The 12,473-nt window shown below is 45.8% G+C and overlaps 2 protein-coding genes across 2 annotated transcripts in view; one reads left to right on the forward strand and one right to left on the reverse strand.

Moving 5' to 3' along the window:
- The window catches only part of FTO (FTO, alpha-ketoglutarate dependent dioxygenase), a 451,699-nt gene extending 442,890 nt beyond the window's left edge, over nt 1-8,809 (reverse strand). The window contains exon 1 of the mRNA XM_018554721.1: nt 8,744-8,809. Coding sequence (XP_018410223.1) covers nt 8,744-8,809 — 66 coding nt within the window. The remainder of the gene's footprint in view (nt 1-8,743) is intronic.
- A 205-nt stretch (nt 8,810-9,014) lies between these two features.
- RPGRIP1L (RPGRIP1 like) overlaps nt 9,015-12,473 on the forward strand; it is a 210,623-nt gene continuing 207,164 nt past the window's right edge. Inside the window, exon 1 of the mRNA XM_018554730.1 lies at nt 9,015-9,109. The gene's annotated coding sequence lies outside the window, so the exon portion shown is untranslated. The remainder of the gene's footprint in view (nt 9,110-12,473) is intronic.

Here is a 12,473-nt window from a genome sequence, read left to right on the forward strand (position 1 = left end):
CATGGAGGGGTGGATGGGACAGTTCCTCATCATTACCTGGTTGCATGTCACTGGGGAATTAAGCTGGAATGGAGCAAGGGCTGTGGGAGTGATGGGCCATGCTGCAGAGAAATAGCGTTCACAACACTGGGGAATTAGTATTCTAAATTAGTATTCTATGGGAGTTACTGCTGCAGAGGCTGGTGAAGGGCATTTTGTCCTTACTAGGGATGCACTAAAACTTTGGCAGGAAAAACACATTGGCCGGAAATGCAGAAAGTACAATTTTTTAGCTAAAATTCGGTGCATTCCTAGTTTCTCTCCTCCTTGCTGGGTGCTGCTCTGTATCCCCAGTGGGGAGGAGGGAAACTGTCAGGAGGCCAATCGGGCCATGAGGATTGCGGTGTCACAGGAAGCTGAGCTCTCCTTCCGCACCGCCCGCTCAGCCTCCTGTGACAGGGAGTCGGGATGCAGAGCAGGTTACAAGCACTCTAGAAGTGTTCTGCATTACTTCCTGTTCATTTATGATTGCAGACATAGTAACTGATACCACATCCACAGTTTATGAATGGCCAGGAGCACTCAGAATAGAGGCTTAGAGGATTCCTGTTCATTCATAACAGGGGCTGCAGAATAGGAGATTGAGGACTTTCTTTTTCTATTTCAAAAGGTAAATATCAGGGGTCTGATTAGACCCCTGATATTTCCCCATAGCCCTCAACAGTAAAGTAAAAACATATATAAATAAAGAAAAAATTAAAAAGTTTAGAAAATAAAATTTTTTGGTTTTGGGCTGACAAATTTATTTTTGGTCTGAAAATTCAATTTCGGTGCACCACTAGTCCTTACTCATCATGCTCAAGGTTTTATGAGACACTGTAAGCTTGCCCATTCACGTAAAAGTGACTGTGTTTATGTAAAGCACATATCCCAACCACTTTATACTTACCTTTCTAGCCAGGGCCGGACTGGGACTAAAAATAGGCCCGGGCATTTTAGACTGAGCAGTCCAATCACGTGACCACCAACAGGCCCCACCCCTCACAACGGGGGGCGGAGCCAAACACAGAAGCGCAATCGAGGGGCAGGGCCGGCCACTAGTAAGTACCGGAGGGCTACAGCTGACACACAAGCCTTGCTACAATATAGGAAGCTTGCTATAGAGAATATCTGTAAAAAATAAGTCAAGGCAACTGGACTTGCTGTATTTTTCTTGAAGACGTTTCACTGGTCATCCAACTAGCTTTCTCATTTCAGAAGTTTCTGAATTGAGTCTCCGCCTCTTCCGTCTCGGGGGCACTCAACACATTTTTTTCTCTCATGGGGGCCGCTTGCCACATTTAATACTTTAAAATAAAGTGTAACTATATCCAGTTTAAGTACTACAGACACTAATACACACAATAAGGTCATATTAATATCTGTAGGTTTAGGTGCAATTAGGGATTCCTGCATCAGAAACTTGTGTTTTACTGCATCAGGAATCCCTAATCTGGTGTTTAGAAGTGGCAGCTGTCACCTATTCAAGTTAATGATCAGGTGATAGCAGCTCCATGTAAACGCCTGCACACCGCATGTAATGGAATGTCATATGATTACATGTGGTTAGAAAACACTCTCCCTGGATGCACAATCATTGCGTCCAGGGAAAGTGATTGATTCCTAGCGGAATGTAAACATATCACGTATCTTTACATGCGGTGTGCAGGCGTTTACATGCAACTGTTGTCACCTGATCATTAACTTAGGTGACAGCTGCCATTTGTAAATGCCAATTTAGGGCTTTCTGTTGCAGGAAAACGCAAGTTCCTGAAGCAGAAATATATATACACACACACACACACACACAAAACCAATCCGTGCCCCCCTCTCCCCCAGACCTTACCAATCATTCCTTCACAATCCTTTCGGCCAGCGTTCACTGAAAAAGTGCTGGCAGCAAGGATCCGAGCGTAGGCGCAGATTCAGCTACACGGGCTGCTTCCGACAGAGATGTAGACCATGTCCGCAGCTGTGATCCCTCCTGTCAGCTCTCTCTCTGACAGAGATATCCGACAGAGATGTAGACCATGTCTGTAGCTGCAATCCCTCCTGTCAGCTCTCTCTCCTCCCGGCCGTTCTGTAGCTGCAGCAGCCGGGAGGATAGAGCGAGCTGACAGGACGGGTCGCAGCGGTGGGGACCTCAGCACTGCCTGCCACGATCCCCTCCACAGCTCATCTGATGGCACCATCACCCTGCCCCCGCACCCTTCGGCGGCCAACAGCTTCGGGCATAGGGGCCGGGACGGGCCGAACACATTGTGGAATCTGGCCTTGGGGCAGCAGGGAGAGTAAATCCCTGAACATACACATACCTTGTTCTTGAAGTCTTCTCTTCCTTAGCAGCGGGGGGGAGGGGCGGTGATTTGCATATAAATGAGCCACAATATTTACATATGAATGGGATGCGGCTTATTGATATGCAAATTACCGCTGCCCATTCATATGTTAATATCTCGGCCGGTACTGGGACAGTGCAGGCTGCGGGAACAGCACCAGCAAGCTCCGGAAAGAGCACAGAGTAGAGAGAGCTGGGTGAGGAGGTGTTTTTCTGGCCTCCCCCACCAGCGCCCTCTAGTGTCTACTGTGTGGTAGTGCCGGCTCTGCTCACTACCACACAGTAGACACTGCTCTGCACAGAGCCGGCCATCGGGCATAGCGGACCGGCCCGAACACAATCAGGTTGATTGTGTTCGGCCCGGCCCACCGGGCAAGTGCCCGGTTTGCCCTATGGCCTGTCCGGCCCTGTTTCTATCACACCCTTGATTCTGTGACTACCACTGCAAAATATCCTTTGCTTCTACGCATGGAGGAACATATGACCTCCTCTTATGATGCAGTGCTTGGGCCTGATAAACAAATACAAAGCCCAAGCATTGTCACATGATGAAGGGGGTAATGTAATCGCTTCCTCTGATCTCCAACACCAACCAACACCAGATATTTTGGTGGCAGCAAACAGAAGCAAAAATGTTGCACAAAAGACAAAATTTAGAGTAAAAGAAAGGTAAAAAGAGTGAGAGAAGTAATAAAACACAAATACAGGGTTTTACCTATGTTTGCAAAACTTAGTTCTGCAAGCAGAGAGGGAGAAATATAAAACAGGAATTCTGCATTTTGGAAATGTAGAACATATCAGTGGACTCTGAAAAATCAAAGTAACTTACTAGTAACTCTATTTAACTCAAGTCCAGGGTTGGGGTACGCAGGTTCCTGTGCTGGGAGGTGTCAGCCCCTTCCTACATTTTTCAGGGTCTCTGTGGGGAATCCCTCCAATCTGTGGCTCAACTTTTCGCACCTGATCCTGTGCCGCCAAACACATGGTTAGCCTATCGCCAACTGCGACACTTTGTATGTAGTCTTCTCTCATACGGATCCTTGCAGGGCCCCCTGACAGCATTTGAACAACTATGTGCAGCGGGAGAATCTCCACCCCATCTTATATCGTTTCTGTATGATTTCCTACTCTCTGGGGACGGACGGGAATCCCCGTACTTCATCTCCGCATGGGAGCGGGAATTGGACGTGGTTCTTTCTGAGGAGGAGAGGCGAAAATGCCTCTGCTTCACCCATAGTCTCTGTGTGTCCTCCGCGGTGCAGGAACGCAATTACAAACTCTTGACTAGATGGTACAGAGCACCGGCACAGAGCACCGGCTAGGATGCACCAGATTTTCCCCTCCCTCCCAGACACTTGTTGGAGGTGTCAAACGGGCGTGGGTACGTTAACACATATCTGGTGGAGCTGCCCCCTGATTGTCCCCTTTTGGCGAACTGTCTCACACGTGTACTCGAGAATGTCTGCCAGAAAACTCCATCTCACACCCCAAATGGCAATACTATCGGTTTACCCAGGTTCCATCTCCCAGGCGAAGAAATCCCTCTTAAGATTTTTCGTGAATGCCGCTAGGGCACTGATCCCTAGACACTGGAACTCGCAGGTGATTCCTACCTTGGGGGAATGGGCCACGGAAATGTGCCGTCTAATGAGATCTGAGGAGCCGATTGCTGAGACCTTCCGGTCAAGATGGAGGCACTGGCTAATGTTTATGGAATCGGATGAGTTTAGGACAATGGCATAGATACATAATCTGTTCTCCTTGATCGCGTAATACCCTCTTCCTCGCCCTCCTTTCTATCTTTCTTCCTTGTCTTTCTTTGTCTCTGTGTCCTTCTGTTGTCACCCCCCCCCCCCCCCCCCCCCCCGGGGTGGGCTTTCGATGTCTGAGGCCCTCAGGGCAGGGTTGGGAATTTGGTTGGAGGCACGGCTTGACCTTGGGCACATTATCACGTGTACTGTAGTTACGGTTGATATGATACACTGCTATCCTACTATCCTCATAGATGCACACTTGTTGCTGCCTTGGTATGTTGTTACAATTATTTGTCTTATTTGTCTGAAAAATGTCAATAAACTATATTTCTGCAAAAAAAACTCTAGTCCAGGGTAGCACATGAAAGACTGACAATTTATCCACAAGGACAGGAAACATGATATCAAATAGTTTTTACAGAGGTCCTCTGTACCCCATGGTCAGGAATGTCAGAGTACAAAGAGGATCCATTCTCAATGGCAAGAAACCCTGCTGTCCTGGAAGACTCCTCCAAATGGAGTTATTGGTAAATTTGTTTTGGTTTTTGTCAGTTGCCTTTCAGTATATCACATGATCGGATTGAGACCTAACCAGATCAGGCAGTGACAAAATGTCTGAAAAATGTTTCTGTTGAAAGACTCATCTGGAGCATGTAACAGGAATGTTCTATAGTGAGGAACTAATGAAAAGACTTGACCATTTGCTGCTTTGTTTCACAGTTTTGCTATTTGTTATAGAGAAGCACAAGCGTTCTCTGCCCAGAAGGCAACTGTGGCTCTTGTGGATTGGATTTTGACACCTTCCAGGGATTCTGTAAACTTTATTTTGGCACATTTTAACCATCCAGTGCTGGAATCTCTAGAAGATGTATTCCCTTTGCACAATCTAAAAACGGACAAGCATTGCCTCATACTTAATTGTTAGGGAAGGAACAAAGTCCCCCTGTTTGCTGGATTGGAACCCAATAGCAGGGAACAATCCCAGAAGGAGAGTCCAGGCTGAGGTACAAGAAAGGATAATCCAAAATGCGATGTCAGAGTACAGTCCGGGTCGAGGCAGGCAGCGAGTATCATAAACGGTGAGGCAAGCCAGGGGTCGATAACCAGGAGATCCGAATAGCAGGGAAGGGAGGCAGGAAACAGGAAATGAGGCGTTGTAGCTGCTTAGGGAATGGCAGAATAACTCAGCAACAAGTCTTGGCTCTGGCTGGAATTTAAACCCAGCAGGGGCTAGCGACGCCCCTGTTGTCTGGGCAACAGGAAGCCACAGGTCCCTGCGAACCAATGGGACGGCTGGGAGAGAAGGAGTGTTTGCAAGGCCCTCCCCGGCAATGACCAGCACCCGAAGCAGCTAAGAAGCCACGGCATTGCCACATGCGCACGCATGTCATGCATGCGCTCATGTGCACACATGCAGCACGCCGCCGGGCACCAATTCACCCCAAGAAGGACCCTACGATCTCCGTCGCACCTGCCGAACTACAGGTAAGAGGGCACCCCTGGTCCCACGACATTACTTAAGGGTTTAGGATTTGAGATTGTCTTTGACCAAGTATATGAAAGACTTCCCTGTTATTCAAAAGGACTACAACAAAAAGGTGAGCCTTTGTTTTTTGTTTTTTAATCAACAGCAGACCTCTGTCTTCACAACAAATATCTTCAGAAAATATCCCTAAACAAAGAGGGCATGCAACCCACTAATTCTGTGTGCTTATGTATAACCAGAATAGCCAGCTGGAAAATTATACTGGCTGGGGAAGATGACCTGTCAGGCCCAAAGCTGATTTTGGAAGTGCTGAAGGACTACAGATAAGTCCCCGTGAAGAAACAACTTGACTGGGGTAGTTTTAGATATTGACACATGCTTGACACACAGCTAACATCTAGACCTTGCAATTAGATTTTGGTTAAGAAATACATTTAATGTTGTCATCTGAACTTTGTGTGTGCAAACAGGGAGCCCTTAAATTCATCCTGCAAAAAAAAGTTTAAAACTATAGGGATGTCTGAAGAGGTATCTTGACCATGAAGAAACCACTTTTTAAGTACTTTGATTACTGTCTCTGGTAACCTTTGTATAACTTGACGTCAAAGTGTGAACACGTTTTCATAACATATTTAACTCTCAGGAGCTGCTACCCAGATAGCAAGCAATTGAGCTGCAAGTTTGAAAATGACTTGCTAAACTATTGCAGACTTGCCAAGCTTCACAATTTTGTTGCACAATTACAGCAAGTCTGCATTGCAAGTCTCCAGACCAGCGAGTTTGCAGAGCTCTTGCTAAGATCTGCAGAACTCTTGCTGTAGACTTGCCAAGCAAATTTGCTACAAATTCAAAAAGTGTCAACTAGAACTTGTGATGGAAGTGTTCTGCAAGTCTACAACTTGCCAGGAATATGTGCAGCAAGTTAACAAAAATTACAATTTTACCCTGCCACAAGTTTGTAGCAAGTTATCCTTGCTATCTGGGTACTTGGTAACATGCCAACAATTGCCGAGATTTAACATGAGGGTGATAAACAGGACCCTGACTGATCAGATCTGGTCTAAATAGTAATTTCCAAGAAAATTCCCTGGCTAGGGATTTAACTGCTGAATTCAGTTTCACTTTAATTATAAGTGCATCTGCACTTACAGCTTTTCTTCAGTCTACCTGCAAAATTGCACAAATACCTGATAATCCTTCCTGGTGAAGTCCACCTAATTCAGCTTCCTGTAATTGTGTGGTAACGATGCTGCACTGCTACTGAATTCAGAGCATAGTTGCCATGGCTTTCTGGATCATCAGCACTGCCTCTGTTGCTGAAATCCTCCCACTGTAGGCTGCATTGCATGAGAGGGGGAACATATGAGGCACAAATGAAGGAGGATTTGCTCAGTCGGAGAACTGTAAGTGTATTTGTTCACTTTATGAGGCACGTGCATAACATAGTGATTGGAATTGGGTCTTGTTTAGACTGTCATACAGGAGCCTTTAGTTGTACTTTAAAGCTAAAGTGTTGTATACACATATAATATCTTCTCTTGTTCCCCTCTCCTCCTGATACATATACAATAAAACATTTTAAATCAAATATTTTGTTTGAAATGCCTGTTTTGAGACCCAGTGATGCCATCAATAAGTCTGCCTGCTGTTCTTTGTTCCCAGTTTGGTGGGATGGGTCAGTAGGGACCTGGAAACGTTACAGCATTACCCCTCAGATCTTTGTCAAAGGAATTATGTTGCTGCTTCTCCCTGGTAGCCAGTGGGATCTGCAGACCAGTGACGTGCATCCCCCAGCCAGCCAAAGCTCCGCCCCCAGCTTGGTAACCAAGCTATGTGGGGAGGAGGAAGGAAGGAGCCTCCCTGTCCATCACATGTCAGGCATCGAGATCGATATCCTCACTGTTTTTGTTTTTTTTCCCGTTTTTTTATTGGATAGCTTGGACCAATGACGCTTTACCATTGCTCCAAGCCATCCACAGAGCTCACACCTCTAACACAGAGTAGAGGCTGTGACAGCTCTTGCCTCACCAAATTAGGTTACACAAGCAGTAGGGAAGCCCGCTGCTGTGTAACCTAACTACCTGTCAAAAGCTGGATGCAGCGCTGCCTGTAATTAACACAGCGGGGAGGCTTTCCCTGCTGCGTAACCTGTTACAAGCTGCTCTGAAAGGAGAAAGAGCTGTCAGCTTCAGACTTGAAGCTGACACCTTTTTCCTCCATAATAGTAGGTGAGGCTCTGCCTCCCCTGACCGCACATCCCTGCTGCAGACTTTAGCTGTGCAGTCTACTACTTGGCTGGCTTGTTGCAGGTATGCCAGGGATGTGTTGTTTCACATAAACCTCAGGAACAAAATGACATTAGCAGACAAAGCTAAGAGCTATGAGAAGGGGGCAAACGTCAGTGATTAATGAATGATGGAGGTTGTCCAGACAGGAAATTAATGTGGGCTCAGGATAGCTGCTGCAGCTTATATTATCGGGGTAGACAAACTCCGGTCCTCCAGCTGTCATCTAACTACAAATCCAATTAAGCATTGCAAGACATGACACCCAGAGGCTGATGCATGATGGCATTTGCAGTTTCACCACATCTGGGAGGGCCAGATTTTGCCTACCCCAGCTGTCCTTCAAAAGATTATGTAAGGAGATGAGGAGTGAAGGGGCTGGGCCAGCACAGGGAGTAATAAGGCACTCCCAGAAGAAGAGAGGACTATTACAGGCAAGGAGGAAGTGCTAGAGAACGGACTCTCCTTGAAGTAACTAGCAACTTCAGAGGGACATTGCACACCAATAAAATAACTGTTTATAGTAACAATATATACTATATTTAAGGTTTTTCCTTAGTTAAGGATAGCAAGCAAAGCTTTACAAATCATTCCTTGATGGCCCTTGGACAAATGGACATCCAGAAACACTGATGTACAGCAAAGCTATAAAGAGTCCTTGTCACCTACTTAAATATAAATGTTGGTAAAAGCACAGAAAAAGGAAAGTTTATTTGATTTGTAAAAAAAAAAAAAAGATCAGATAACTTCTGTTTAATAAATCCTCTCATCTTTTACTGATGACCTATATTATCACATTATTAATTAGCCGGCATTCTCCGTTCAGCTCATGAACAAACTGTTTACGAAATGTTTAAAATACCTTGACTTCCTTCTCACTGTCACCCTTTGCGTAGCGTTTCATCCTTCTTGTGTTGCCTTTAAACATGCCTCCTTGGTGCACTGCGCACGGAATCTTGGGATATGTAGATCCCGTCTAAGGAATCGCTTTTGGAAACGGAACCCAGAAAACTACAACTCCATCATGCAGCGCAGAATGCGCGATGACGTAACACATCCGACGGATTAGGGCAGATGGGAAGTGACGTTGTGGTTATGGAAACTGTTGCTAGGGTTTCAGAGACGGACGCTGTGGCAAAAGAACGGGGCTCGAGGGCGTGATCGGATGAGATACATAATGACGGAATTAGTTATATGAGACTAGTTTATATCGTATACCTTTAGGAAGGTAAGTAATGCCCAGTGTTTTGCCCCTTGTTATGTGTACATACAATAATGACCCCCTTACTGCCCCTTGTTATGTTTACATACAATAATGACCCCCTTACTGCCCCTTGTTATGTGTACATACAATAATCACCCCCCTTGCTGCCCCTTGTTATGTGTACATACAATAATTACCCCCTTACTGCCCCTTGTTATGTGTACATACAATAATCACCCCCATACTGCCCTTTGTTTCCTCTTTACCTCTGCTGTCCAAATACTAATACAATTTCATCTGGTTTAACCAACTCCCAACCCAAAATCCATTCATATACATGCACTGTTCAGGTATACAATAAATCACTGGGATATACTATAATTCCAGCAGTAGGATATCACTGGATTTCTGTCATCCGGCCGCTGGGTCTGAATGAGAGAAATTTGAGGCGTGTGTCCAGCCTTAGGAGAACAACAGTTGCCACCTTTTGGCAGATAAAACAATGAATTTCAGATAGAAGCCACACCACAAGTCAATAGACCATTTACAACTTTATTACAATGTAAGGTTAACAAAAAGATCAAATGAGGAAGCCAACACGTGTTGAAAGCCCAACTTTGCCCCCTTCATCAGAGTTTAACATAGGAAACAATATATATGGACTACGTTTTAAGGAGAACTCTGGCAAAAAATATTCTTACCCCTTGCAGTGTGGCTACCCCTGCATTGTAAGGGTTAAAGGGTTATTAAACCCGCAGAGGATGCGGACGCATGCGCACTTCAGATATTCGGCCGGGAGATGAGGAGAGACGCAAGGTAAGTCTATGTAGCAGCGTGCACCCGCACAGACTCTGTGGGACATCAGAGGAGAGGAGAACAGAGGAGTCAGCCCTGCATCTGAGACCTGCACCAGCGCTGGAGGGACAGCTGAAAAGGACAGTAAAGAAGAAGATGATCGGATCAAGAGGCATCATTTAAGGTCCTTACAGCAGGATTGGGAAGGGGCAAAAAAAAAGTTTGACTTTAATGTCACTTTAAGTGTTTTCATCTAGGGTGTAAGATCTGTGAGAGTGCTCCCTCCAGCCCCTCTTCTCCTCCCCTGCAGCAATGGTATGTCCCTTGGCATCCTCAAGTCCAATACACAGTGTATTGGATGTGATGTCAAAAGGATCCTTAAACTGCTGAAGCAGAGGGGGAGAGAGGCTGGAAGAACCGGCAGCTGGTTAAGCATCTCGACCATCTGCTGACAAACTCTGTGCCCGACACTACACTGATCACTTTGAGATTTGAGATTTCCTATCTCAAATCTGCTAGAGTAAAGCCACTACAGTGGCTGGAGTAAAAAAGCCTGCCTCTGCCAGCATGCTGCAGAGTGGGGTCCTTGCTTTCTGTGTGAAAGCATTGGTCTGTCGCTAGAGGTCCAACATGTACCTTACTGAGTCAGAGTTAGAGCTTACCAGTCAGAAAAGCTTGCAGTATGTTTGATGCTGATTGAAGAGCTATGGATTTGACTAAGGAGAGGGCATGTCAGACCTCTGCAGAGGGATCACCACTTCCAGCAAGGGTCCCACTCCACAGCATACTGGCTGGACATCGGCTTTTCTACTTGAGCTATGGCTGCTGTTTAAAAGACAACAAAGACAAACAGACAGGGGGCACACAGGCAGCTTATGGTACGAAATTGGAGGCAACAAAGTGGGGTGGGGGTTGCACATCTCAGCCAAATAGATGGGGCAACAATTCTGGGACAGAGGCAAAAGAGGGTGACAAAACATTAAAGTGACATTAAAGGATACATTATTTTTCCCTCCCCCAATGTTAATGTCAGCACTTACCTTAAATGATGTCTCTTAATCCGATCTTCTTTCCTGATGTTTTTATCTGTCCCTCCAGCGGTGTGGCGGCTCTCCGATCCAGCGCTATCTCCTCTCTGCTTGCTGGCACTTCTAATCCCACGGTGTCTGCATGCGGGTGCACGCGTCCATAGACTTACCTTGCTTCTCTGCCCGTCTCCCGGCCGAGAATCCGAACTGTGCATGTGCCCGCCCTAAGTTTTTTGCGGCCGCCCGAACAGTTTAGTTTTCTCGGGCGGGAGCTGTTAAAGCGTTTTTGTTGTTGTTTTTTTTAACTGTTTGCCTATATCTACTAGTTGATAGCAGTAGATATAGGCAAAAAAACCAAAAAAAACGGGAGGGTTTAGAACACCTTTTAAAGGTAGAGAGAAGAAGACAACAGTAAGGCAAAGGTATTAAAAGAGAGAGAGAACTTAGGGTGAAGGGATGGAGGGGCAGCACTGAGTATCAGAAAGGGATGAAATAGCAGAGGAAACCACTCAGGGGGTAATAATGGCTGGAGTAATATATTGTGATGTGAGTGTAGGTTTATGGTTAAGGAGACAGATGTGAGTAGGAAGGCAGGCAATGGCAGCCCCAATAAGAGATAACCAGCAGATGAGCCACCTGAAAGACATGTGTGCAGGTCAAAACTACTCTAGCTCCCTGCACAACACTATTTTCTTCCAGCCTTTGGCCGACAGGATTTGATGGTGAGAAAATGGTAGGAAGAGCACTAGGAAGTAGACATGTGAATGGGGGAGGCACTCTTTCACTCTATCATGAGTGAGTCAAGTTGAGGGAAGGGGTCAGAAAATATACAGGGGGAAATTTATCAAAACTGGACAGAGGGCATACCAACCAATCAGCTTTTCTCTTCAGTTCGCTCAGTTAAGATTTGAAAATGAAAGATAGAAGCTGATTGGTTGCCATGCACAGCTGCTCCAGGTTTGATAAATTCCCTTCATAGTATATGTAGAGTCAGCTTGAACTGGTTCCTGTAAAAGACAATGTCCACATTTTTACAGCTCTTAGAGTAAAGAAGTGACATTGAGATTTAAGTTTGTGATCTACTAGGAAACCCAGAACCTTTTCCATCACTGATTTTCCCAGTTTACTCCCCTTGATTGTAAAATGTGTGCATGTTTTCAGCACTCAAGGACATACACTATATTGCCAAAGGTGTTGGAACACCCCTCCAAATCATTGGATTCAGGTGTTCCAATCACCTCCATGGCCACAGATGTATAGAATCAAGCAGCTAGGCATGCAGACTGCTTCTACAAACATTTGTGAAAGAATGGGTCGCTCTCAGGAGCTCAGTGAATTCAAGCATGGTACCGTGATAGGTTGCCACTTGTGCAATAAGTCCATCCGTGAAATGTCCTTGCCACTAAATATTCCACGGTCAACTGTCAGTGGTATTATAACAAAGTGGAAGCAACTGGGAACAAACAGCAACTCAGCCACGAAGTGGTAGGCCACGTAAAATGACAGAGCGGGGTCAGCGCATGCTGAAGCGCACAGTGCGCAGAAGTTGTCAACTGTCTGCAGAG

Source organism: Nanorana parkeri, unplaced genomic scaffold (genome assembly GCF_000935625.1).
Source record: "Nanorana parkeri isolate BGI_ZX_2015 unplaced genomic scaffold, ASM93562v1 scaffold170, whole genome shotgun sequence".
Taxonomy (NCBI): Eukaryota; Metazoa; Chordata; class Amphibia; order Anura; family Dicroglossidae; genus Nanorana; species Nanorana parkeri.